Below are 24,112 nucleotides of genomic sequence, written 5' to 3' on the forward strand. Positions count from 1 at the left end.
GCTGTAGGGTTTGTTTCCCTGACCCCTTGTGCCCGCCCGTTTTTTCTGAGAAGGCAGGAGGAGGGAGAGCTGGGGAGGCGGCAGCAGGACTTGGGCACCTCCACTCAGAGGGGCTCATCACGAGCTACAGCTCAAAAAGAGCTTCCTGGGAGCATGGGTGCTGAGTGGGTGGCTGGCTTGTGGTCACGGCACCCAACAACCTGCATCCATGTGGCCGTTCAGCCAGCAGATGGTGCTGAGCATCTGTCCATGTGGGACACTGAGGATACAACAGGAAGAAGACAAGGAGGGTCCCTGCCCTCGTGGAGTTCCCAAGGCGGGGGTCAGCCATGAAACAAGGAGACCAGAAGTTAAAGTACTCACCAACTAGGGAACCGGGGGATGACCTGCTTTAGAAAGGATGGGCCGGGGTGGCCTCCCAGAGGAGGCAGCACTGAGGCCGGAGAAGCAGCCAGGCCTGGGCGAGCTGGGGAGCCCTCCAAGCAGGGAGACCCAGGTGCAGGGACCTCTGGGGAAGCACTTGGGGGTTGGAGAGCTGGAAGAAGCTGGGGCGGAGGGGCCAGGCCTGACAACGCATGGTGAGGGCCTGGTGAGGGCCGCGGGGGGCCTGGAGGTTTCAGCGAGGGATCACACCCAGGTTTCGTTCCGTTCTCTGTCCTTGGCCGCTGCCGTGTGTGGGAAGCAGGAGTGGCACCAGGGAGACCGTTAAGGAGGCCGTTACAGCCACGAAGCTAGAGGCGCAGATTGAGTGGTGGGGCCTCCGGTGGAGCCTGAGCTGCTTCCCTCCCCTGGGCTGGGAGCTGTCTTTGGACCTCTGAGAACGCTATGATTAGCTCATAACCTGAAGCCTGGCACCATTTTCTGCCCAGATGGTGGCGTTGCCCCTTTGCCTCTCAGTCCTCCACTCCAGCCCCAGGTTCCTCTTGCAGCTACAGGTCCCCTTCCACCCCAGCCAGACAGGATCTGACCAGGCTGTGGCATGGTGGCATCCTGGGAACTTGGGAGTCTCAGGGCTGCCTTTGGCTGTCCACAGGTGACAAAGAGGAACCCAGCTCACCTCCCGCTGACCCAGGCTGCCCTGAAGGTCCTTGCCCAGAAAGCCAGTGAGGCCCAGCCTCCTGCTGCCAGGACCCTGTCTTCAAGTGGGGTGAGCTGGGGAGCTGGGGGCCAGGCCCCACTCTGGAGGGGACGGTCATCAGAGACCGCAGAGGGTAGAAGGCAGGGCCCAGGCAGGGGCCTGAGTCCCAGCACCAGCACTTACCAGCACTGGCCTTAGCACACACGCTTACCTCCCGGGCTTCTGCTGCCCGTCTTAGAGAGTTGTGGGAGGATTAAATGAGGCCTGTGTGCGAAGCAGCTAACACGGTGCCTGGCCCTTAACTGAGGTGTTCAGTAAGCACCAGATCTTATTTCCCCTAATTTTTCCTTTCACCCTTTCTCCTCTCACCAAATTAGACTGACAGTGCTCGGGGAACACTGCCCATGACGAGTCCCCAGAGCACCCCCGCGCAGGCCAGAGGGGCCAACAAGCTCAGAAAGCCTGAGGTTCCTGCAACCCAGCGGGCCATAGCCACTCCCTCGGGACGCCCCAAGGCCAAGGCCTCTGGGACCTCAGATGACAGCAAGGACAGCAGTGGCAGCTCTTCAGGGAGTGAAGAAGATGCTGAGGGGCCCCAGGTGGCCCCATTGACCCACAGGCCAGGTGAGGGTCCTGGGAAGAAAAGGCTGGGGGACCTGGTGGAGCCCTCGCCTCAGGCCTCTGCTTTGTATCTCCACTTGTTCTGCGACTTTGGCCTAGCCATCCCACACAGGGTCTCAGTTTACCCAGCTGCACAACCCCATAACAGAGTTGGTCCACATGACGTTAGAGGCCTTCCTACTAGGCTGTTTGGCCACTCCCAAGTTTTTGGTATCAAGCTCCCCTAACTGAGGCCCCAAAATCCCAGGGCCATGCCTCCCTTGGGAATTAGGTTTTGGCATTCAGGTGTCTCACTTGGAATGCTGTGAATAGCAGTAGACCTTGGAAGGGAGCAGATGAAGCCTCGGGCGGGAGGGTGAGGCACATACACAGGGACCAGGCTGTCCTGGGGCCCTCCTGAGGGCTCCGGCCTGTCTAGCTGGCACAGGGTACCTGGGACTCCAGTAGGATACCTGTGCTTCTCCAGTAGGTCCAGCCCCCTCCAGGAGGGAGACGTTGGTGGAAGAGACCACAGCAGACTCCAGCGATGATGAGGTGGTGGCACCTTCCCAGGTAACCGCGAGGGAAGGGGCTGGCAACCTTGGGGGCCTTGGGGCAGGAGCCCCAGGCCAGGCTCTTGCCCACCTGTGCAGTTGTAGGCCGAGGCCACTCCCTGGCTCATAGGTCTGGGCTCTTCCTTTTCCCAAGGGCCCTGGGCAGGGTCCTGTCCATGTGGAGCCAGGCTGGCTCCTGCCCCGAGGCCCCTTTTCAACAGAAAGTCGTGAGCAGCGGACTCTTGGAGTCTGTAGACAGGGCTTACCTTGATTTAGGTGATCCCCATATAAAAACGCTCTTTAACAGATGGGGTTTCTTTTAAGGTTATCATCTGTACGTAGCCAATGCTAGTGCTTTTCCATTTGCATTAGTAATAAGAAGTTTCCTTTTTAAATGTGCCTGTTAAAACTATGTATTAATTAAAATAGTGCAGGAGGTACTCACAGAGGGCTGGTGTGCCCACCACCCAGTAGGGCTGGCCCAACCCTTGGGGTCCCTGTGCTGGTGTCCTCATAGCAGGCCATACACTGCTGGGCCTCTTCACACTGGGCTTCTTCAGTCTCTCCTCTCAGGTTATGTGACCCCTGGGCTAACTCCGGCCAGTTCCCAGGCTTCAAAGGCCACTCCCAAGCCAGACCCCAACCCCTCGGTTTCCTCTACTCCGGCCACCAGAGATGCCCCAGACGGCAAGCAGGAAGTGGAGCCCCAACAAGCAGCAGGCACCATGTCCCCTAAAACAGGTGAGTCGAGGGCTGCAGGAAGGACACAGCAGGATGTGGAAGGACGAGGCAGGGGCCTCTCTCCCTCCCTCAGGAGCCGTCCCACCAACATGGTCCTGTCTGCCAGCAGGGCCTCCCCAAGTGAGGCCTGGTACCCCTGCATCAGGCCTGGAGGTGCTCATGAAAGGGCAGGGGCCTGCGCCCACGGGGCTGGCTGCTGTGGTCTAGGGCAGCCTGGAGGTTGGGTTATCCAGCCCTGTGGGATGCTGGTGCACCTGGTAGGGTGACCCCTGCCTTAGAGGAGGTGCACCTTGACTTTCAGGGCAGGCCTTGGCGCTCTCTAGCTGTCCGTGTTGACTTTTCTTCCTAACAGGTAGGCTCATGGTGCGGGACGTCGGGACTCAGGGTTGCTCAGACAGAAGGTGGGGCCACGTTTGGAGAAGTCTTCAGCACATGGCGATGACCCCAGGCTATGGACTGACGTTCTCTAAAGCTTCAGACGAGCCCCTGGCCTCTCTGGACCTCAGCGCCTTAACCAGACAGGGCAGGGGTCGATGCATCCATTGATGTCACGTAGAAAATGGCACATGTGGAAAATGGTCATGCAGTGTTTGGAGGGCAGACTGGAGTGCTCAGGTCACCTGGCCTAGGGCATCAGCCACCGCTGACTGTGCCAGCACTGCGGGACATTTAGAGGGTACACCTGGGACAGCTCTAGGGGTTCCCTGGCCTTGGTGTTCTAAGGTGTTTGGTAGACAGGAAGCAGAGGAGTGGGCTGCAGGGAGAGAGGTTGCCGAGGCACCCGTGCCCTCCTCAGCTCCCTTCTCTAGCCGACTCCTGTCCTTGCCAAGAAGCACCAGAGGACTGAATTGGGCCTCCGTCTGTCCTGCAACCCGCTCTGCCCACCACCCCTGGCCCACTAGGGCTCTGGAGCCAGAGCTGCTGCAGGGCCCACTACCGGGAACAGCCCTCTCCTCCCCACGTGGAGCAGGGCCAAGCCACCAGCACCTCCCCGAGCCCAGGGTGTCGGCGCACTTGTGCTGTGAGGCCCCGAATGGGGCTGAGACCCGCCAAGTCACCTGTGAAGTTGGGGCGGCGTCAGGACATATGCTGAGTCCCACACCCCCCAGTCCCTGGGCTTTTCGCGCAGCTTGCCTGGTGCCGGGTCAGCAGAGGAGTCATTGCTCACTTTCTTCCCCAGCTTTCTTCTCTTTGTGAGAGGCGGGTGTGACAGGGAGACGTTTTCGAGGGGGCTGTGGAAGGTTTTTCACACGTGTAGCCAGCATACAATTATCAAAGGAGAGCAGAGGCGTGGAAAGTTCTAAACAAAGGCTGCAGCAGGAGTCACTCTGGCAGGCAGTAAACCTGCTTAGTCAGCCACCATGTGCATGTTCACTGCACCCCCAGGCCACACCACCTGGACCCCTGACCACGGAGGGCCTGGGCCCACTGTGCACAGGTGGCCGTGAGTTGACTGACCGCGTGGCCTTCGCTTTTATTACGAGTCTGTGATTTAGAATGGGGGTGAGGGGGCTCACAGTTCATCTAACCCCTCATTTTACAAATGGGGAAACTGAGTTTGGTTGTCAGACCCAGAACCCAGGTCTCCTGCCTCCCAGCGCTGGACTCCTGACTGGTAGATACTATCCCTATCCTGACAGTTAGATTCTTTGATTTGTTGGTAGATTTCAAGCCCATTGACGAACATTCTGGAGTTAATTTCCATCCCCAACCTGAACTTGAGTTTTTAGTGTGGGGAGACAAGAAGAGAGCTCTAAGTTAGAAGCTGGCAGAGAGGTGCGAGCCGGAGACCCAGCGGGGCCCCGCCGTCCCCCTCTGTACTGCACCAGAGGAGGTCAGGTCTGTGCTGGAGCCCCTTGACTTTCATTCCACGAGTGGTCTATTTCCTGATTCTCTCAGATCCGTGACCCCGGGTCCTCTCTCCATAGGCAGAAGAGAGGCTAGCGTCACACCTCAGAAGACCGGGAAGGGGCCCAGGAGCCCCCAGGCCTCCATGCAGGCGCTGCAGAGCGACATCACCCGGCGCCTGCTGAGCGAGCCCTGGCCCCTGAGTGAGGCGCAGGTGCAGGCGTCGGTGGCGAAGGTGTTGGCGGAGCTGCTGGAGCAGAAGAAGAAGGCCATGGGTGCGGCCAAGGAGGGCAGCCGGAAGGGCCGCCTGGGCAACAAGCGGAAGCTCTCCGAAGACCAGACAGCCGCCGGTGCCCCCAGGAGCAAGAAGAAGAAGCAGCTGGCGGCCGGGGATGGCGGGGAGCGTGCAGTCTCCCCAGAAAAGGCCCCCAGGACTTCCAAGGGGAAATCCAAGAGGGACAAAGCGAGTGGTGACATCAAGGAGAAGAAGGAGAAGGAGTCTTCTGGCTCCCAAGGGGCCAAGGAGAAGCCAGAAGGGGAGCCGGGGAAGGTGAAGGGTGAGGGGGGAGACCAAGGCAACCCAAAGAGCAAGAAGGAGAAGAAGAAAGCCGACAAGAGTAAGTGCCCAGTGCAGTCCCGGAGCGCGTTCCCCAGCCCCGCCGAGCGCTGTCGGTCACCTCCCGGGCAGGCAGCCCCCAGCCAGCACAGAGATGGGGCTGAGCATGGCTTGTCCGTGGTGGGCAGGATGGGCAAAGGCAGAACCAGGTGCCGGAGCACAGGGGCCACCACTGCTGAGAAGGTGCTCACGGCTCCAGGGCGTGTGCCCACGGAGCCCCTAGCTCCCTCACAGCAGCCACCGCCACGCGCACTTGCAGCTCAGGCCCCTGCGATCCAGGCTCCTGGACAGCAGCCGCCCCTCAGCGCGCTCTGCACTGGTCTCCGCCTGCGGCAGGGCTGCCTTTAACCGTCACTCCGGCCCTGTATGATGGGTGATAACTCATTCCCATTTACAGGTTGAAAGGGTCTTTTTAAAATAAATGTGTAGACGTTTTACAGAGTGAGTTAAAGAAAAATGGTAATAGTCCAGATGGTCCACGGATGGAGCAGAAATCATGAGGCTGGCCCGAGGGCCAGGGCAGTTGGTCACAAAGGCCTATGGACCTGTGCTTTGACGGCTCCCCATGGTGTGGGGCATTTGGGGGCGGAGAGCTCCAGGGCCCCTGGAGACCCGCCCCCTGTGTCTCTCGACATTGACGCCAACATTTAAGACTAGCACCTGTTGTTTAACAAGTTCACTTTCTTCCCTTAGAAAAAAAAGACAAGGAAAAAAAAGAAAAGAAGAAGAAAGCAAAAAAGGCCTCAACCAAAGACCCTGACTCACCATTGCAGAAGAAAAAGAAGAAAAAGGTAGAGTGAGTTCCTGAGGAGTCTCAGGCGCGAAAAGGGGGCCCAAACCCAGTCCCCAGGGTGAATGTGATCAGCCCCAGCCTCTGCATGTCAGGGTAGGGGTTCGTGTGGGCCAGACCTGGTCACTGTGCCCCTTCCATTCTCAGGGTCCAGAACGGGGGCTTGTGCGTTATGATACACTAGAGAAGAGCTAGGGGTGGGGCGTCACCCTGAGGAGCACGAGGTCTGTGCACATGGGTACCACGGAGTGGCCCTATCTTGCCTGTGAGATAGAAGGATATTCTTATGACAAGTGAAGAAAGCAGAGCCCCCCAGGTGGGCAGGGGGGCCAGGTAGGCTGTTGCAGGTTTCCAGGTGAGAGGAAACGTTCCCTGGCATGTGTGCGCCCCAGCGGGCAGGGCATCCCCACCACAGAAACACACACAGTCTGCTTCATGCAGGTCAAGGGCTGATCGCCTGGCGAGGGGGCCCTCAGCTCCTTATACTCAGGCGCAGTTCTCACCGTGGCCAGCAGGGCTTCAGCTGTGGTCAGAAAAGCTGAGCATCTGCTGCTGCAAAGCCCTGAGCTCCTTCCTCCAGAGCACACAGGGGCCGCCATCCCTACTCCCGGGATCTCTACATGCCCAAAATCTGTTCTGGGGGAGCCACGAATCCTCAGGAGACAACTGTCACATCCCCTCCTGGTGGGGGCAGCGTGGGTGGGGAGATGCTTCAGGTACAGGAGCCTCTCATACGTACTTCTCTCTTCACAGAAGAAGACGGCAGAGCAGACTGTCTGAGGGACGCCAGGCGGCAGGTGCACTTCCTGACCCGGGAACCCCTGCTGACCATCTGCTCCCCGGGAAGAGTGGGAGGGCAGGCCCAGCATTCACCGTGGTTCCAGGGAGCTAGACTGGGCTTCGTGGGTAGGCCCTGAAGGGAAGGCGGTTTGGTGAAAGAGGTTGCATTCCTTAGGGTCAGTGGGTGATGCCGGGAACCAGAGCTGTAGAATCAGAAGTGTCCGGGACAGTCCTGGCAGTGACCGACACTGAGTGTGCAGTGGGAGGTGGGCACTGGTCTGGTGCGTCTGTACATGAGGATAAGGCTTGAGGTCGGGGACAGCTCAGTCTCTCCCTTGCCACTGCCCGTTCCTTTTCCTTATGATTTTGTAATTCGAGGGCATTTCCTCATGGGAAGGAAGATGATTTGCTCAAAACAAGCCATTCTGATGGCTCTGTGCTTCCCAGGTAGTGGTGAAGTGGTTAAGTGATCCGCCTGGCTGAGCCGGCCCCAGCCTGCTGTAAATGGGGGTAATACAGGCCTGAGCTGGTAGTGAGGATTCATTGCAGTTAATTAAGCTCTAAAGCGCTCAGCCCAGTTCCTGGGACATGGTCAGCACTGACTAGTATCCACCGTGGTTAGTTAATGCCCCTCCCCTGCATAGGAGATGCCAGATTTTGAGTTTGTTCTCCTTGGTGGAGAAACAGGTCAGGAAGTCTGACGTTTCCTTCTCCCAAGGATTTCTTAGCCAAGTGGTTGGTGGCCAGCCCCGTGCCTCTTCCCTCTGCCCACCAAGGGTTGGAATTGAATTTTTAACTTCCCCTCCTTCCCCAGAAGATGATGGCCAGCTGCGGTGTCCGTGCTGGCCAAGCCAGTGAGCCCTGCAGAAAGGCTGGTCCCGGGAGGAGGAACCACGCCCAGCTCCCGTGACCTCCACTCACTGACCCTGGCCTGACTTCTGTGCCGACAAAGGATGCCTCGTATGGACATGTACAATACATATATATTTTTTTTAAGTGACCTGCCCCTCCCTTCTCAGACCCAACATGCCCAGAGGTCTCGGGACTTGCCACCTCTGCCCTGCAGACCCAGTGAGGCTCAGCCTGCGACTCCTTCCATGCCCCTGGTCTCCAGCTATGCTGAGGCTTTGTCCTTTTTGTCAGTTTTCTCCCATTTTGTTTGTGTGTTTTTTGTAATAACTCAGAAAATAAAAGACGTGAAGGAAAGGTGCAAGTTCCCATTGCATCTGGGGCAAACGTTTTGCAATTGATTGATCCTTGGAAGGGAGAGTCTGGCTGACACTTGGCAGATGAACAAACCATCGCTCAGGATTTATTCTTGACCGTGTATCAAGGCTCTGTGATACTGTGGTGAGTGACACACTGTTTGCCAGAGGAGACTCAGCAAAAGGCCCTGGTGTTGAATTGGGGTGGGGAAGGCTTCCTGGAGGAGGTAGCATCTAAGCTAAGGGGGAGCTCAGGCATGGTCATGGCTGGTTGCTGTGGTAGGTAGGTCAGGCAGATACCCAGAAGCAAGAAATGGAAGGGGGTCTTCCAAGTCACCTTTTGAAGTTAGGACAAGCTGTGGGCAGGCTCTCTTGAGGTACTTGGTGGAGAGTAGCTGGCAGGGACAGTAGGAGCAGGACGCCCAGTTAGGCCTGAGTTGTCCACGTGTCTAGGTAACAGAGGTTCTGCGATGATGAAGGCAAGAAGTGGAGGAACCTGAAAGATGTGTCAGGGTGACGTCCGCAGGACTTTTGATGGCCAGTGATGCAGAGGGCCACTTCCCTGAGCCCAGAGTAGTGTGGAGCACCCAAGGTCATGGAGTCCGCTCCAAGGCTTTTAGCCTTCTGCTAAAGGCAGCAAGAGGCCGTGCAGAAACAGAACACTGGGCTGGGGAGGTCTGGGCGAGCCAGGGTGGCATCCACATTTACCCTAACTTAGGGCTTCTGGGCCAGGCCCTCCCCCAGGGAGCCTCTCCCCGCTTAAGTGTGTTGATCTAGAACAGAGACCGCAGAGCAGTGTCCTTTTGGGCTTCTCTGACCCACAGCAGGTCTTCAGACTTAGAAATAGAGATTTCAGTGAACTTCCTCATTTGGGGCTCCTCTTGAAAAGTCCAGAAATCTGACCACAGGGGCCTCTGCTCCTCCTGGTAATGAGCAGCTGGGGCACTGCAGCGGCCGCCCCTTAACTAGGACATAGGCCCCCCACTTCCACAGCCGCCACTCCCTGGTGATCCCGACACAAGGGCCCATGTTGTTGCCATCTGTCATCACACTTGTACTGTTCTCAGTATAGAAAAGAAAATGGGGACGTGAGAAGCCGGACCCAGAGGAGCTTGTGCTTAAAGAACTGTGGGCAAGAGCTTGTTTCTTCTTGGAAGTAGGGAATGTATCTTGTGTGTGGAACATGGAGACCAAGCGTGTCCGCGTCCAAAGACTGCAGCCCCGCTCCCCACGGCCCGGCCCCGCCCCACAGGCATCTGTATTTGGGCTCTCCGGGCTGTGTCCTCCCACCAAACCACAGGATGCAAGGTCTGCAGTTCACCCCCTTCGGGGAAATGAACCGGACCCAACAGAGCAGCCAGGAACTGGGAGTGTTCTACTCACTACCTTTTATTCTCACAGGCACCGTGGCCCTGAGGGCCGATGACAAGCTTGGCTGCGCAGACGGAACTGGGGGTTGGTAGAAAGGAGGGGCTGCGGGTGGAGAGGCTGGTTCTTCCTGGGTGGGTGATGCTGGGGAGAGGGAAAGGGCGGCTCCTCCCCCCCAGTTAAATGGGCTGGAAGGCTGAGGCCAATGGGGGAGGGGACAGCAGAGGTGTCAGTCCTGGGGCTTGGGTCAGTGCCATCCCTTCTCCCTATACCTGCCCACCTCTTCCATGGGCCTAGATCTTGGAGCACCATGTGGTGTCAGAAGTGGGGGTCAGCCTGGTTCATGGTCCATCTCCCCGGGCCTTATGTCCCTGCTAGTGGATGGTGTTTTGAGCAGCAGGGCCCTTCTGCATTGTTAATCTGTGCCGTTCTGATGATTTGATGTGTCCAAGGATGATGGAGAGCCAGGCGCCAGAGTCTCATAGAATGAGGTGCAGGGTAGGAGATGGCAAGGGGAGGGGTGTGTAAAGGAGGGAGAGGGGCTAGGGTAGGGGGCCAGGGAAGCTGTGGCCATGCAGGGCTGGCTGAGTGCTGGCGTCTGCGTCTGCTGTGCTCACAGGATGACTGCGGAGAGAGACACAGCAGGTTAGGGTTGGAGTCACCTGTTGCTGCCCCTTCCCAGCATCCTGTGGCCTCAGAGCAGTCGAGGACTCTACCCTCCACTGCCTCCCGCTTGGGTACAAGTACTGACCGTCATAGCCCCTGAAACCCCCAACCCTGGTCCTCATCTGTGAAATGGATGTTGGAGAATGGCCCTGGGTCATCTACCCACGAGGGAGTAGGCCCCTCGGGGGCTAAGCTGCTAGGGACCAGATCCCCTGCAGGGGCCCTTACCCTGACCGAGATCTTGCTTGGACATGCCCAGCCCAGACGACAGATCCTCCATTTCCAGTGGGTCTGCAAAGGAGCACAGTGTCCACGTGTTAGCTGCAGCCCAGACTACCGCACCCGTTGACAAGGGGCCTGGGTGGGCTAGTTCTGCCCAACCTCGCCACGAGCCTGGTGCTTGGTAGAACAGACATGAGTGGAAGGATGCTTGTTGGATGGCTGCAAGCGGCAATGAAGTGCGGCCGGGGAGTTAAGTGAGCAAGGCCAAGGAGGGGGTGATGCAATCAGATGGGTGGATCTGGAGACGCCTGGATGCATGCGTGGATGGGTAAAGTGGAAGGACTGAAGGGTAAATGAGTAAGTAGATGAGTGTGGGCAGAGGAGAGAAATAATAAATGCACAAACAGATAAGGAATGCACAGGTGGGTGGATGCATGGCTGAGTGGCTGCCCCCCAGGAGTTGTCACCTCGAGTGTCCTGGCCCCAGGTGCGCCAGGAGAGACCTCCTGCCCCTCAGCCTTCCTGGTCCTTCCTGCTCCTGGCACAGCGGCCACTGCTTACCGCTGCAGTTATGGTGCCCACGGCTCCTGGTGTGGGGGACCTCGGTGCCGTTGGGGAAGACGCACCAGCAGTAGCCGATGCTCCCATAGCACTGGAGCGGCATATAGTTGCCATTCTCGTCGCACTTGGGCCTGAACATGCCCGGGTGGATGTCAGGGATGCGGCTGACCTCTTTCTGGCACTTGGTCAGTACTGAAGCGACAGGCACGGTGAACACAGTGAGTGAGCAAGCTCTGGGCCAGGGTCTCAGCAGAACCAGAGATCCACATACCACTGCTGTGGGCCTAATGCCTTCTGTCCAAATGGCTGTACTTGCTCTACCCATTGCACAGATGGAGAAATGAGGCCTGAACCAACAAGGTCCAGGATCAAAGAGGAAGTGAATGGCTGTGTGGCTAATTCATCCCAGAACATGATTTCTTCGAACACTCAATGCCTATTAAAGTTTAGAATTGCACCTGTGATTCTGACTTCTAGAGAAAAGCAATGGACACCTTGGTAAGTCTGAGCTTGCATTACTGGGGGTATCCAAGTAGAAGTGGGGGTTACTATGTGATGGGGACGTTATAGAGGGGATTCAGACATTAGCTGGGAGTTGGTCGAGATCGCATCCAGTGTGCCCTCTATGACTCTGTGATGGAGAATCTGAGGCCCAGAGAGGGGTGGACCGTTGATCTTCCACTTCTGAAACTGAAGCCCAGAGGGAAGAGACTTGCCCAAAGTCACACAACAAATTAGCACCAGGATGAGAACACAGGACCCATAAAGGCTTTAGGGCTGAAAACCCTGATATACATTGTCCATGAGATGGAAAAACCCCACGGCCCTCTTATCTAGTACCTGCTGGCTGTGTGACCTGGGAGAGGTCCCTTTGAAGGGCGAGAATCATGAGCCCAGCCCTCTCATGGGAACCTGCAGGGTGCAGTGCTGGGTGGGGAAGGTCATTGCCATGACGCCTGGGATGTTTTGGGTGGTTGTTGCTCCAGGCCCCCTTGTGCAGTACCATCCTCCACAACGAGGGTCACCTCCTGAAGGGAGGACTCGGTACCCCAGACAGGATGGGGGCTGGGGGCAGCCAAGCCCAGAAGAGCAGGCAGGAGAGACAGGAGTGAGAGCTGAGAGGCTGGGAGAGTCCTGTGCATGGATCAGGGAGTGCCTAAGGCTCTACCCCTGAGGGAGCTCCCAGAAACCCTGCCTCCCCAAGGCTCCCATTCCCTCTACCTTTTGGTGGAACTTCAAAAGGCTTCTCCTCCAGCGAGATCTTGCTCATTTCAAACAAAAGCCACTGATGCATCCAGCTCTCAAAGAGCTAATGGGGATAAAGGCAGAGAGTCAGGCTCAGTAGCCCTCTCCAACCCAGCCTGACTCTGTCCCTGGGGGCAGAGACATGGAGGGCCAGCGGGAGCCTGGTTCCTCCTTAGAGACCCCACAGGGCTTGGTCACTCTTCCATGGCTGTGGTTTTCTAGGTGCTGGTAAGCCGCCTCCAGCTTCCTGAGAATGGCTTCCCTGCTCACCCCGCCTCTTCCCAGGGCTGCTCTAGATGTCAGGAGAGGGAGGGTACCAGGGCAGGGGAAGCTGCTGACCTTCCAGTTCATGCCATCCATGGTGTCCTTAAGGTGTTTCAGGTTTTCTGGGAAGCTCCCCTTCAGCTGCGGGTACACCTTCAGGGGGTCAGACTTCTGCAGGGTAGCAAGGCAGGAAGGAAGGTTAAAAAGCTTCCTGGCAGGCAAGGTTTAATGTGCAGCCCATGTTCCCCTGGTCTTCCGTTCTGAGGGCTGGACCCCACACCTCAGCATGTTGGAGCTAGTGGGGAGGGGAAGTGGTCTGGGTAATACGGCTACACAGCTACAAGACCCCAGGGCTAGGAGTTGGGAGACCCAGTTCCAGGCCCAGTTCTACCAATAACCCTCAGTCTTCTACTCCTTGCAGGCTCCTGTTCATCTTTCAGGTCTCACCTCCTTCAGGAGGACTTCCTTGACCTCATCCCAACCGCCCAGCTAGGTTGGGTTCTCGGCCTCTTTCCTCACAAAGCCCCCTGCACACCCCTCATCACCTGGTCACCTGTCTGTCTCCCATGCTAGCCTGAGATCTCCGTGGGACTAGGAGCTGGATCTGATTGCTCCCAATTGTGGGTCCAGAGCCTTACACAGTGCCTGGCACTGAGTAGACATGCAGCAAAATTGGGGAAGGAAAAAACAGGCATCTTCAGCAAGTCACTTCCAGACTTTGGGCTTTGGTTTCTCCATCCCAAACACAAAACGGGGAGTGGCGGGTCTGGACTTCATATAACGTTTAAGGGCCACACTTGTCTTCCTTCACTAATCTGGTGATCCCATATTGGATGTCCGCTGTGAGCCAGGCATGGCGCAGGTCTTGAAGCATAGCCTCACTGGGGGCTTATGGGGATGGGGCAGGAGCTCAGGGATGCCTGGCCAGGTTCCACTCACCAGGAGCAGCCGCATCACATGGTCCTGCGTCATGTTGCCATACTTGGTGGCGTTCTGCATGGGCTGTGGAAGGAAGGAATAGGGTGTTTCCCAGCACTGGCCCATGGAGGAGGGGCCCTAGAGCAGAGCCAGCAGCTGGGGTCTGGGTGAGAGTGTGGATTCCCAGATGTTCAACAGGCCCACCTCTGCCACCTCCAAATGTGAGGGCTCGGGCAAGTCACTACCTTCCTGCCTCAATATCCTATTCGTCAACTCTGCGTAAGCTTTCCTGCCCAAGGCTTTGTGGACGGGAGATCGTTTAGTGAACAGAAACGTTATCCATATATGATATCAAGGGATCTGAGAATAGGAGGGACTGTGAGATGCTTGGGAAATGAGAAGTATTTCGTAAGTTGTGGAGGACTGAGCCCTCTTCCCAGGGAGGGCCCCAAGAGGCTCCTTCCTCCCCCACCTCTGGAGTTCCTCCTCCTCCCCCAGCAGTCAGGACCCCCTCTCCAGCTCTACTTTTCCCGGGCCATCTGTCCTCCCCTGTCCCTTGGCACCTGCCCTCCATCCAGGCTAGGTAATGCTTCCCTCTTCCGCCGCCCTGGGGCTGGCCTTACCTCCGGGCCTTCCATGGGCAGGTCCTGCAACAGCATCGGGGCGCTGAGCTGCATCTTGGTCAGAGGCTTGGCGGCTGTGGGGCAGAAGGTACAGCATGAGCGTGGCCCCAGGGAAGAGGGCACTCAGCTCCGGGGACCGAGATCTCAGACCCAGATGAGGGGCTGGAATTCCAGACCAGAGAGAAGGGACAGCGGGCGCAGCTGGGTACAGGAATGAGGGGTCTTCTGAGGTGAGAGACGGGGGGGTGAGGGCTGTGGGGATGGGGGGGTGAGGGCTGTGGGTATAGAGGTGGGGCACGCACACTTGGGAAGCTTCATGCGCAGGTTCTCCAGCTGCAGGTTCTGCGAGGTGACTGTCAGCTTGTCCAGGCGGCCCTGCTGCTGGTACAGGAAGTAGGCGGTGGTAGCCTGGCCAGCCAGGAGCAAAGCCACCAGGATGGAAAAGCCTGTGTACAGGGCTCCACGGCTGCACTTGCTGTTGGGGGCAGGGAAGATAGGTCAGAAGAGGGTCCGCGGAGGCGGCTGCCCCAAGGACTAGCAGGGAGTGGGGAGTGTGCCCCCCATTTCCAGCCCTCGGCCCTCAGCTACCCCTAACAAACACACACTTTAAACACAAACAGGTGCCTATGAACCTACAGCTTGAAGACGTTCCCCTGACCCCCTACCTCCAACCAGTGCTGCCCCTATAGCCCTCCCAGGTGGAAATCCTGGAGCTGCCCCTGGGCCTAGGCTGCGTGGGGAAGAAGCGGTGACAAGTGCTTGTCTTCTCCAGACCTTGGTCCCACCTGTGCAATGGTGGGTCGAGGTGGAGGGTCTCCCCAGGTTCCCTCTACCAGAGGATCTCCTGAGGATCAGGGCTGCCCTCCAGGCAGCCCCCACTATGCACCCAACCCCTGTAGTGAAATCAGAGATGAAGGAAGGAAGTAGGGCCTGGACAGCAGAGCATGCAGCCCACCTGAAAAAGAGAAGTGAGGCCTTGCCATTTTTAGGAGTGGGTTGGGTGCATCAGACAATGTCTGGCTGGAGCAGGGCCAGGGACCACCCCCTGTGGGAATACATCCTCTGCCCAAGACACTCCCTGTGCCTCTGAGCACATCTCTGCCATTCTCTGGGCCTGTTTCATGGGTACCTCTCACATCAGCAATTCTAGAATTTGGTGGTCATCATCTGAAGTAAGATCTGTCTGTGACCACAGAAGTATTATGAATGGTAATATCTACCGGGGATGGGGGTTAGGAAGCAGGGTGGGGCGTATCTCAGCAGGATTTTGGTGCCTGAGCCTGTATGACCTGGGAGAACGTCTCACGCTCCCTGGACCGGCTGTCTGCACAGGGAGGGGTGGCCGGGCCTCGGCCAGCCCTTGGAGCCATTGGCCTTGGATACACTTTTGAGGGCACATGTAAATATTACGTGCCGGGGAAGTAAGGATCCCACCCCAGGACCCTGAGAGTTCCTGACCGGTTTGTTTTCTCCCACCTACCCCAGGGGTAGAACTACTAGGACCCCACTGGAAATGGAGGACGAGACTGCACCCTGCTTACTCCAGCAATCAGCAAGGATAGTTTAGGAACCTCCAGGAACACCCTGCTGCCTAGTAACTCATGACATCACAGACATGGCTCATTCTCACTGGCTCTCTGCTTGTCAGTCCTCTGATTTCTGGGCCAAGGCCCAGCCCAAGGGATTATTATTCTGAAAGGAGAAAGTAAAAAGCCTGTGTGGAGAAAAGGAGAAAAACCGACAGGAGGGGAAAACAAATCCTACTCATTGGCCTTCCCAAGGAACAGGGGTGGCCTGGCCTCTGAAGTGGTGAAAAGTCCACCCAAGTCTGGGTCTTGCCCGAGTTCAAGCTCTACAGTCTCACTGCTTCAGCAGCCCCACACCCAGTCTAGCCCCAGCTCTGCCTCCCGCCATCCCCTCTCTGAACCTCAGTTTCTCATAAGGCCTGAGACTCTAGAGAGTCATAATGAAGACGAGACCATGTAACCTGGATTGGAATCCTGGTTCTGCCACTCCCTTAGCTTGGGGACCAGGGGCAAGTCACCACCTAACCTCTCTGAGTGAGTAACTTGAGGTAAGAACATCTACTCTACTCAAAGGTTGTTATATAAAACAAGAGCGGGGGGTAAAACTCTCGACTCCATACCCAGCATGGCTCACAGGCCCAGCCGCTCCGCGGCATGTGGGATCTTCCCGGACCGGGGCACGTCCCCTGCGTCGGCAGGCGGACTCTCAACCACTGCGCCACCAGGGAAGCCCTTGTCACCCCTCTCTTCACTTCCTCCTTTCTACTGCCTCTTTCTTGACTAGTAATAATAATTGGCCAAAGTTGGGAGCCAACCAGAACTAGCCAACCAGAACTGGTTCTAGCCAACCAGAACTACAAATGTTGCCAGGCAGAAGTGTTCACAAAAGGGTCCAAAACAGGCCAGGACAGTTTTTAGAAGCAGTAATTGAACTAAAAGGAAAATTAGACAAGGATTTGACGAGGGGGCACCCTTTCTGCTCACTGAGCCCATGCTGGGTCTGCAACTCACTGGGAGACCTGAGCTCAGAGGGGGACCCATCTTCCCTCCCTGCAAATCGTGCCTCTAGAAGGAGGTCAGATGGTAGAATAAACTCAAACTTTGATATCAGACTAGTCCTGGGGTTCAAATTCTGGCTCCAGTATTCAGTAGCTGCGATAACTTAAGTAAGTCACTTACTGATATGCTCAACTTTCTCTTATGTAAAGATGGGAATAATAAAAGTACCCAACTTGGGCTGCCCTGGTGGCACAGTGGTTGAGAGTCCGCCTGCCGATGCAGGGGACACGGGTTCGTGCCCCAGTCCGGGAAGATTCCACATGTGCCGCGGAGCGGCTGGGCCCGTGAGCCATGGCTGCTGAGCCTGCGCGTCCGGAGCCTGTGCTCCGCAACGGGAGAGGCCACAACAGTGAGAGGCCCGTGTACCGCAAAAAAAAAAAAAAAAGGTACCCAACTGATAGGGTTTCTAAGAGAATTACGATTGAGTTTAGCATTTAGTTATATGTCTGGCACAAAATTAATCATAGTAATGACTAACAGTGACTGAAGATTGGTGACAGGTATACAGTGAATAGGAACTATTATCATAACTCTTGTCGTAGTTATTATTACTACTACTGAGACCCAGAGAGAGACACTGATTTATCCAAGTCACACATGACAGTAGCAGAACCTGGACCAGAATCCAGCCCTCGTAAGAGTCGGCCCTCCTAGCCATGGGATTCCCCAGGATTTTCACAGGCTGTGAAAATGGTCTCTAAAGGTCTCTAGTTACCTGTCCCACAGTATGCAGTTCCTCATGACACCTCTGAGAGTCTCTCCCAAACCCATTTCTGCCTGGCAACAGCTGACATCACAACTGTAGGTCCCTGTCATTTGCGAATTATTTGGGGGAGCAGGGGCATTAGGGTAGCTGCATTCTAACCACGCCTTTTCTTTTCAGGGGAACAGATGGATGAGGCCATCTTGGAGTTGGGAAGGGGTCCTCTGGATGGCTGTGCTGGCCCCTTGCTGCAAGGGAGAGGGGAACAGGCAGGGTACCACCCACATCAACCCACAGTCCCTTCTAGAAATTTAGCCAGAGACCCCCCTCACCCTTTTTTGATCCCCCTCCAACATCTCTCATTCCCTCCTGTGATGGCAAAGGAGGTCTCCATCTACTCTACAGACACCTGCAACGATAATTCCCTTGATATAAACACATATAGCAATTTGTGGTAACTAGGAGGAAACTCCTCTGTGATGAGCTGCTTCTACCAATCTCTTTTAGAAAATCTGCTCCATCTAGGATCCATACTATTTTCAAAATCTGGTCCAAAATTTCTAACCTAGGCCTCATGGCCCAGCTTCAGGGGACTCTGTGAAGCTGCTGATATTGTGTGAAGCTCTAGGGAAGGAGTCCAGAGCTCTCTTGATTTTCAGAAGAGAAGTGCATGATGCATAGAAAGTTAAAACCCCTGTCCTAGAGGAGCTCCCTCACTTTACAGGAGGGAGAACTGAAGCCCAGAGCGGGCTAGAGACTTGCTCAAAATCACCCAGTTAGCACTGGGGTCAGAGCCCAAGTCCATGCCTCCTCTGACTCCCGGTCTACTGCTCCTCCTGTAGCACCTGCGCACTCTGTGCGGCCCAAGGTCTGTGTGCGCTCTCCTGCCGTTCACACATACCTCTCCTGGGCTCCGGGGCGCTGGCCCAGCATGGGCACCTGCTCATGGTTGGAGATGAGGTCGCGTTGGTCTTCCATGGTTCCGGCCTCTGGTCTTCCCCACTCCTGCTGCTGCTGCTGCCTCCTGCCTGTCTAGGACGCTGAGCCCCTGGCTCACCTCTTGAAGTTGGGGCTGAGAAGGAATCTGATTCGTCCACAGGAGGGCACTCCGCCCACCTAGTAGAAGTGGAAGTGAAAGCCACAAAGCTGGAAATACCCCCCACTTGAGCAAAGCTTCCTTTAAGGGGGCAGGATGAGTCGGGGGAGGTCCCCCAGGCAGGTGGAAAGGCCAGCATGCTTCCACTGGCTGCCCAGGGCCCTCATCACTTGTTTCTGGGCAGACCTGTGGATTCATAAGGCTCTTTGGATGTTTTGAGAAACAGGCAAATGTTCACTCCCTAGACAGGAAATCACTTTGAAGCAAAAAATACCCAAAATGCTTTGTTTGTCTCCCCTCTCACCTATAGATGAGTGGGTGCAGAAAGGGGCTGTGCCCCCTTTGTGAACTTAGACAAGTTCCTCTCCTCTCAGTCCTCAGTTATGTCATCTCAAAATGGAGGAGGAAAGTTGGATTCACTGTTCCCTCTGCTTTCTTCTAACTCAAGCATTTTATGAACCTGAGTCCATAGTTCTAAGGCTCTGGTACTAATATTTGCCACCACTTACCAAGCCCTCCTTTGTGCCAGGCACTGTGCTAATCGTTTTGCTTGCTTTGTTTCATTTAATCTTTACAGTAACCCTTTGAGGGCTGTTTTATTTTATTATCTCCATTTACAGATAGGCACACTGAGGCTTTTGAGAGGCTACATGTTTGCCCAGGATCGTGCATCCAGGAATTGCAGCCCATGATTTTAACCATTCTACCCTTCTCCCTCCTGATGCTCAAATTGTGTCGTTCAAATTCATGAAAGCAGGTACCTCTACAGGGAGGGAATGAGGAGGGACTGGGAAAGGGTATCCAGGGGAGGTTTAACTGTGTTGGCATGGTTTTATTTCTGACTATCTGTGGCTTGTAGACCTTATTTTTTTTTATTAATCTTTATGTCTTTTGTGTGTGTGTTTAAATTTTCATTAATAAATGAACAAATTTATGGTATAAGTACATGAAAAGATGTTCCACATCATTAGTCGTTAGGAGGCAAATCAAGGCCACAGTGAAGTACCACTTCACATCCACCACAACGGCTATAATCAAAAAGACAGATAACAAGTGTTGACAAGGATGTGAAGGAATTGGAACTCATATATTGCTGGCAAGAATGTAAACTGGTGCAGCTACTTTGGAAAACAATTGGGCGATTTCCCAAAAAGTTAAATAGAGTTACATATGACCCAGTAATTCCATTCCTAGATATCTACTCAAGAGAAATGAAAACACGTATCCACACAAAAACTTCATAGTGGATACACAAATGTTCATAGCACCATTATTCATAATAGCCTCAAAGTGAAAACGACCCGAATATACACCAACTGATGAATGAGTAAACAAAATGTGATTTATCCGTACAGTGGGATATTATTTAGCCATAAAGAAGAATTAATATCACAATAAAACTGTTATTTTTTAAAAAAGGAATGAAGTACTAATTCATGGCACAAAATGAACTTTGAAAACATCATGCTGGGCTTCCCTGGTGGTGCAGTGGTTAAGAATCCGCCTGCCAATGCAGGGGACACGGGTTTGAGCCCTGGTATAGGAAGATCCCATATGCCATGGTGAAACTAAGCCCATGCACCGCAACTACCGAGCCTGCGCTCTAGAGCCCGTGAGACACAACTACTGAAGCCTGCGTGGCACAACTACTGAAGCCCGCGTGCCTAGAGCCCATGCTCTGCAACAGGAGAAGCCACTGCAGTGAGAAGCCCATGCGCCGCAACTAGAGAAGGCCTGCATGCAGCAACGAAGACCCAATGCAGCCAAATATAATAAATTTATTTTTTTAAAAAAAGAAAAGAAAACATCATGCTAAATGAAATAAGCCAGACACAAAAGGCCACATATTGTATGATTCCATCTATTTGAAATGTCTGGACTAGGCAAGCCATAGAAACAGAAAGTAGATCAGCAGTTGCCAGGGGCTGGGGGGGAAAGGGGATGGGGAATGACTGCTAATGGGTATGGGATTTCCTTTCAGGGTGATGAAGATATTCTGGAATTAGACAGTGGTGATTGTTGCACAACTTTGTGGATATATGGAAAAACCACTGAATTGTACCATTTTAAAAGCTTGACTATTATGTGAAATTTATAGCTCAATTTAAAAACAGATTTCTTGGTAATGATCGCTAGAACACATATATAGCTTTGCTTCCTCTTTCACTTGGCTCTGTCACTAAAATGGCGAAGAGTTGCCTTTTTTTTTTCTTAGTGTAAATCTATAAGGACAAAGAGAACAGGAGAAAACAGTGCAAAATTTTGGAAGCTGGAAAGCAGGTGGATTGGAGGTAGTCATTAACAGACCCCAGAAAGCTTAATCCTAAACCTGCAGCTAGAAAAGCTGAGAAGCCACCAATTTACATGATAGAACAGGCTCAGGAATTGAGGTATTAGGCACACTGGGTGGGAGTACAGGTGGGGCTAAAAAGAAGATTCGTTGTTTGTTTATGTCTGTTTATGAAAACAGTTGGATATCCATGTCCTCTCCCTCCCCAACTATCCCTCCCTCCCTGAAAGAGGACTGGAAGTCTATCCCTAGGCACAGTGCAGGGCATGGGCCCAGTTCTAAAGCTGAGAGTCCCAGCCTTCTCTCTGACCCAGTTCACAGAATGCCAGAAGCCAGACCTTCTTTCTCCAGGCAATAAATGAGAGAAGGCTTCCCTGGAGAGTATGACCATCCCACAAGGAATGACCTAAAGATTCTGATATTGGGGTTCAACAATGAAACAACCCAGCCAGATAACCCTATAGGGAAGCCCTCAGTGAATAAGCCCTTCACATGGGTCACGGCTTCCACTTGATTTTTTAGACAATCAAGGGTCATGGGACATCTGAAGTAAACCTCTAACATAAAAGAGAGTGAAGAAAACAACTAACCAAACCCCAAAAACCATGCAGGAAGCGAACACTCATTAATAGCCTTAGGGAGGTAAAGGATGATACTGCACCCATGAAACAAGAATAGTATGCTATAAAGATAGAAGTACTGTTAGAAGAAGAACAACAAAAAAGCTCTTAAAGACTAAACATATGAGGGTAGATATTAAACAACCAGTAGGTAAAAGATAAAGGTTTTGTGTGTATGTATGTGTGTGTGTGTTTTACCTCCCAGAAAGTATACCACAAAGATAAAAAGAAAGAAATAGAAAAGATAAGAGAATTAAAGACCAGTCCAGGATGCCCAATAGCCAAATATCAGAGTTCCAGAAATAGGAAACAGAGAAAATAGAGGGGAAAAAATTCAGTACAATTCCCAGAACTCAAAGACATAAATTTCCAAACTGAAAGGGCCCAGTGAGTACCAGGGCCAAAGTATAAAAATAATTTCACACCAAGGCACATCAAGTGAAGTTTCAGAAAAATAAAGACAAAAAGAAGATTCCACAGAAAGAAATAAACAAGACAGATATAAAGGACCAGGAATCAGAATGACTTTGGACTTCTTAAGAGCAACCCTGGAAACCAGAAGATAACGGAGCAACACCTTCAAAATTCGATGGGAAAATGATTTCCACCCTAGAATATTTACTGAGCCAAATTACTAAATACGTAGGAGGGTGTCATTAAGGTATTTCCAGACATTAGGTATCTCAAAAATTTTTTCTTCCTCAGAAAGCTTCAGGAAGGTATGCTCCACCAAAATGAAGGTGTTCACTAAAAATAAAGGAAGACCTGGGACACAGGAAACTGAAATTCAGCTCACAAGAGGGAATGGGGATCCCCAGAATGATGGTACAGCAAAATCCCAGGAGTAAAGCAACATATCCATATTGGATCAGGCCCAGAGGCTCTGAAAGACATTTCTTCAACAAGATAAAATTGATAGATAGCTGATAGGTCTGAACATACTAAGAGGTGACTTAGATCCTTTTTTGGAGAGTATGAGGTTGAATTATGATAATTTCACAGAAAATTAAGCAAATGAAAAACCAAGACAACTATTAACTCTTGGGAAAACAAAAGTTATATAGGAAATGAATAGTCATGATACTATACTACATAATGCAGCTATAAAAGGCATTTACATTGTCATAATATAGTAAACTTTGAATACTGACCTAACTAAACATACAATAGAGGCATTTGGGAGGACGAGAGGTCAGGAAAAGTCACTTAGAGGAGAAAAGAGGGCTAAATCTTGGTCTTCCACAGTGAAAAGCCAACCAGATAATGTTTAAAACTGAAACAATCTGGAAGTAACAATACCAGTAGTCATTTAGAGATATGGAGGTTAATACCAAATGAATCAGCTAAAAACGTTTTAAAGTGGTATGAAAAGGAAGGTAAAGAATTGCTGTTTTTCACAGCCAGCCCTTTAGAAGGATTTGATTATTTAAATATGTGAATTTATAACTTTGATATGAAGTAAAACTCCATTCCACATCGAAGTCAGTTGATTCTAAACTGACTGTGATAACAAAATGGTAGTTTAATGCCTTTTCCTTGCGAAGCAGCTTTAGGCCAAAGCTGAGGGTGACCCCAAGGGTCATCCTGTCCTCGCCCACAGGAGGCTGGAGACGATTCCAGCTAGGAGGGTGGGCTGGATGATGGCTCCCTCCTTTGCTTCTAGTAGGGTAAGAGGTCTCAGTTGTCACACAGGCCCTGCTGCCCGGTGGAGCAGCCCCATCCTACCTACCCTCCTGCATGGGATGGAGACAGAATGACAGGAAGAAGGAAGGCTTGGCATCTGCCACACCCTGAGGGGTATCCAGGGTTAAGGCAGGATTCTGCTCCCCCACTGTTCGTATGAAGAAAGTCTGGCTCAGAAAGCGGAAAGGAGCTGGCCCAAGGTCACAAAGAGCTGGGACTGGTCTAAACAAAAGAGCTCTGAGGCCAACTTGCTGGATTCACATTCTAGTTCCAAAATGGCAGATCCCAGGGCTGAGAAAGGGAAAACACAGGTGAGTCGGAGACATCTTTTTTTCCCAGAAAGCGAAGAAGTGCTCAAAGACCGCTGGAGTTTGTCAGAAGGACCCTGGAGCCAACTTGAAGAGGCACCTGCCAACCACATATGAGACAATTCCAGCATCAATAAGAATAATTTACCCCGCCTCTTTAAAAGGAACTATACAGTTCAATCCCAGCTGATGAGGAAAAACCCTTGTTTCTAGAAGAATGCAAGCTAACTAATGTAAAAGAAAAGACAGAATTAGAAAATCACCTGTTTGTAACCCCCAGTGTAATAATTAACTCAGGCAAGGACCACCAATAGATGCCCAAACCATGAGACAAAGGGTTGGGGGAGAACAGGATATCCACATGCCATAGTATCATCCCCAAAGTCCTTGCTGGTTGTTTACAGAAAAAGGCAGTCTACAATGGTGCAGCCCTGCTGTCACCACCACATGATCAAACTTTTAGCATCACCAGTGGTGGAGCAACATAACATTATGTATTTCCTAATGGGGTAAGATACTCAGCTGGGGAGTATCTTTGCTAAAAAAATCATTAAATGAATCTGCCTTTAGACCTAAATTCTAGTTTACAGGACACAGAAGAACGAATGAAATAAAACTATGAGGAAACAGACAAATTCAGAGACAGTCTACAAACAACAACTGTACCCATCGAAGAGTCAATGTCATGACAAAACGTGCATGTGTGGGTGTGGAGAGGGTTCTATATTTTAAAAGATTGAAGAAACGT

General features: G+C 53.1%; 2 protein-coding genes across 14 annotated transcripts in view; one reads left to right on the forward strand and one right to left on the reverse strand.

Annotated features, from left to right (window-relative positions):
• The window catches only part of TCOF1 (treacle ribosome biogenesis factor 1), a 39,194-nt gene extending 30,981 nt beyond the window's left edge, over nucleotides 1–8,213 (forward strand). For 6 of the 12 annotated variants that reach the window (XM_060143997.1, XM_060144000.1, XM_060144004.1 and 3 more), the window contains 8 exons: nucleotides 1,034–1,147; nucleotides 1,456–1,702; nucleotides 2,166–2,251; nucleotides 2,793–2,973; nucleotides 4,902–5,438; nucleotides 6,131–6,228; nucleotides 6,981–7,024; nucleotides 7,822–8,213. In XM_060143997.1, coding sequence (XP_059999980.1) covers nucleotides 1,034–1,147; nucleotides 1,456–1,702; nucleotides 2,166–2,251; nucleotides 2,793–2,973; nucleotides 4,902–5,438; nucleotides 6,131–6,228; nucleotides 6,981–7,007 — 1,290 coding nt within the window. In that variant the 3' untranslated portion in view covers nucleotides 7,008–7,024; nucleotides 7,822–8,213. Of the gene's footprint in view, nucleotides 1–1,033; nucleotides 1,148–1,455; nucleotides 1,703–2,165; nucleotides 2,252–2,792; nucleotides 2,974–4,637; nucleotides 4,813–4,901; nucleotides 5,439–6,130; nucleotides 6,229–6,980; nucleotides 7,025–7,821 lie in introns of those variants that run through there. The other 6 variants (XM_060144001.1, XM_060144007.1, XM_060143998.1 and 3 more) reach the window with 5 other exon arrangements.
• Nucleotides 8,214–9,583: 1,370 nt separating this feature from the next.
• CD74 (CD74 molecule) lies at nucleotides 9,584–18,517 on the reverse strand. Of its 2 annotated transcripts, XM_060144012.1 has the most exons (9): nucleotides 18,269–18,517; nucleotides 14,382–14,554; nucleotides 14,080–14,153; nucleotides 13,478–13,540; nucleotides 12,614–12,709; nucleotides 12,251–12,338; nucleotides 11,030–11,221; nucleotides 10,475–10,537; nucleotides 9,584–10,204 (listed from the first exon to the last, which is right to left on the reverse strand). In XM_060144012.1, exons 1-9 carry the CDS (start codon nucleotides 18,343–18,345, stop codon nucleotides 10,194–10,196), a joined length of 837 nt encoding a protein of 278 aa, XP_059999995.1. In that variant the 5' UTR covers nucleotides 18,346–18,517; the 3' UTR covers nucleotides 9,584–10,193. The 2 variants fall into 2 exon arrangements, with proteins under 2 accessions (XP_059999995.1, XP_059999996.1); XM_060144013.1 differs by lacking the exon at nucleotides 11,030–11,221 and having other exon boundaries at nucleotides 18,269–18,510.
• Nucleotides 18,518–24,112: the final 5,595 nt, after the last annotated feature.

The sequence above is a fragment of the Lagenorhynchus albirostris genome, chromosome 3, assembly GCF_949774975.1.
Source record: "Lagenorhynchus albirostris chromosome 3, mLagAlb1.1, whole genome shotgun sequence".
In the NCBI taxonomy this organism is placed as follows: Eukaryota; Metazoa; Chordata; class Mammalia; order Artiodactyla; family Delphinidae; genus Lagenorhynchus; species Lagenorhynchus albirostris.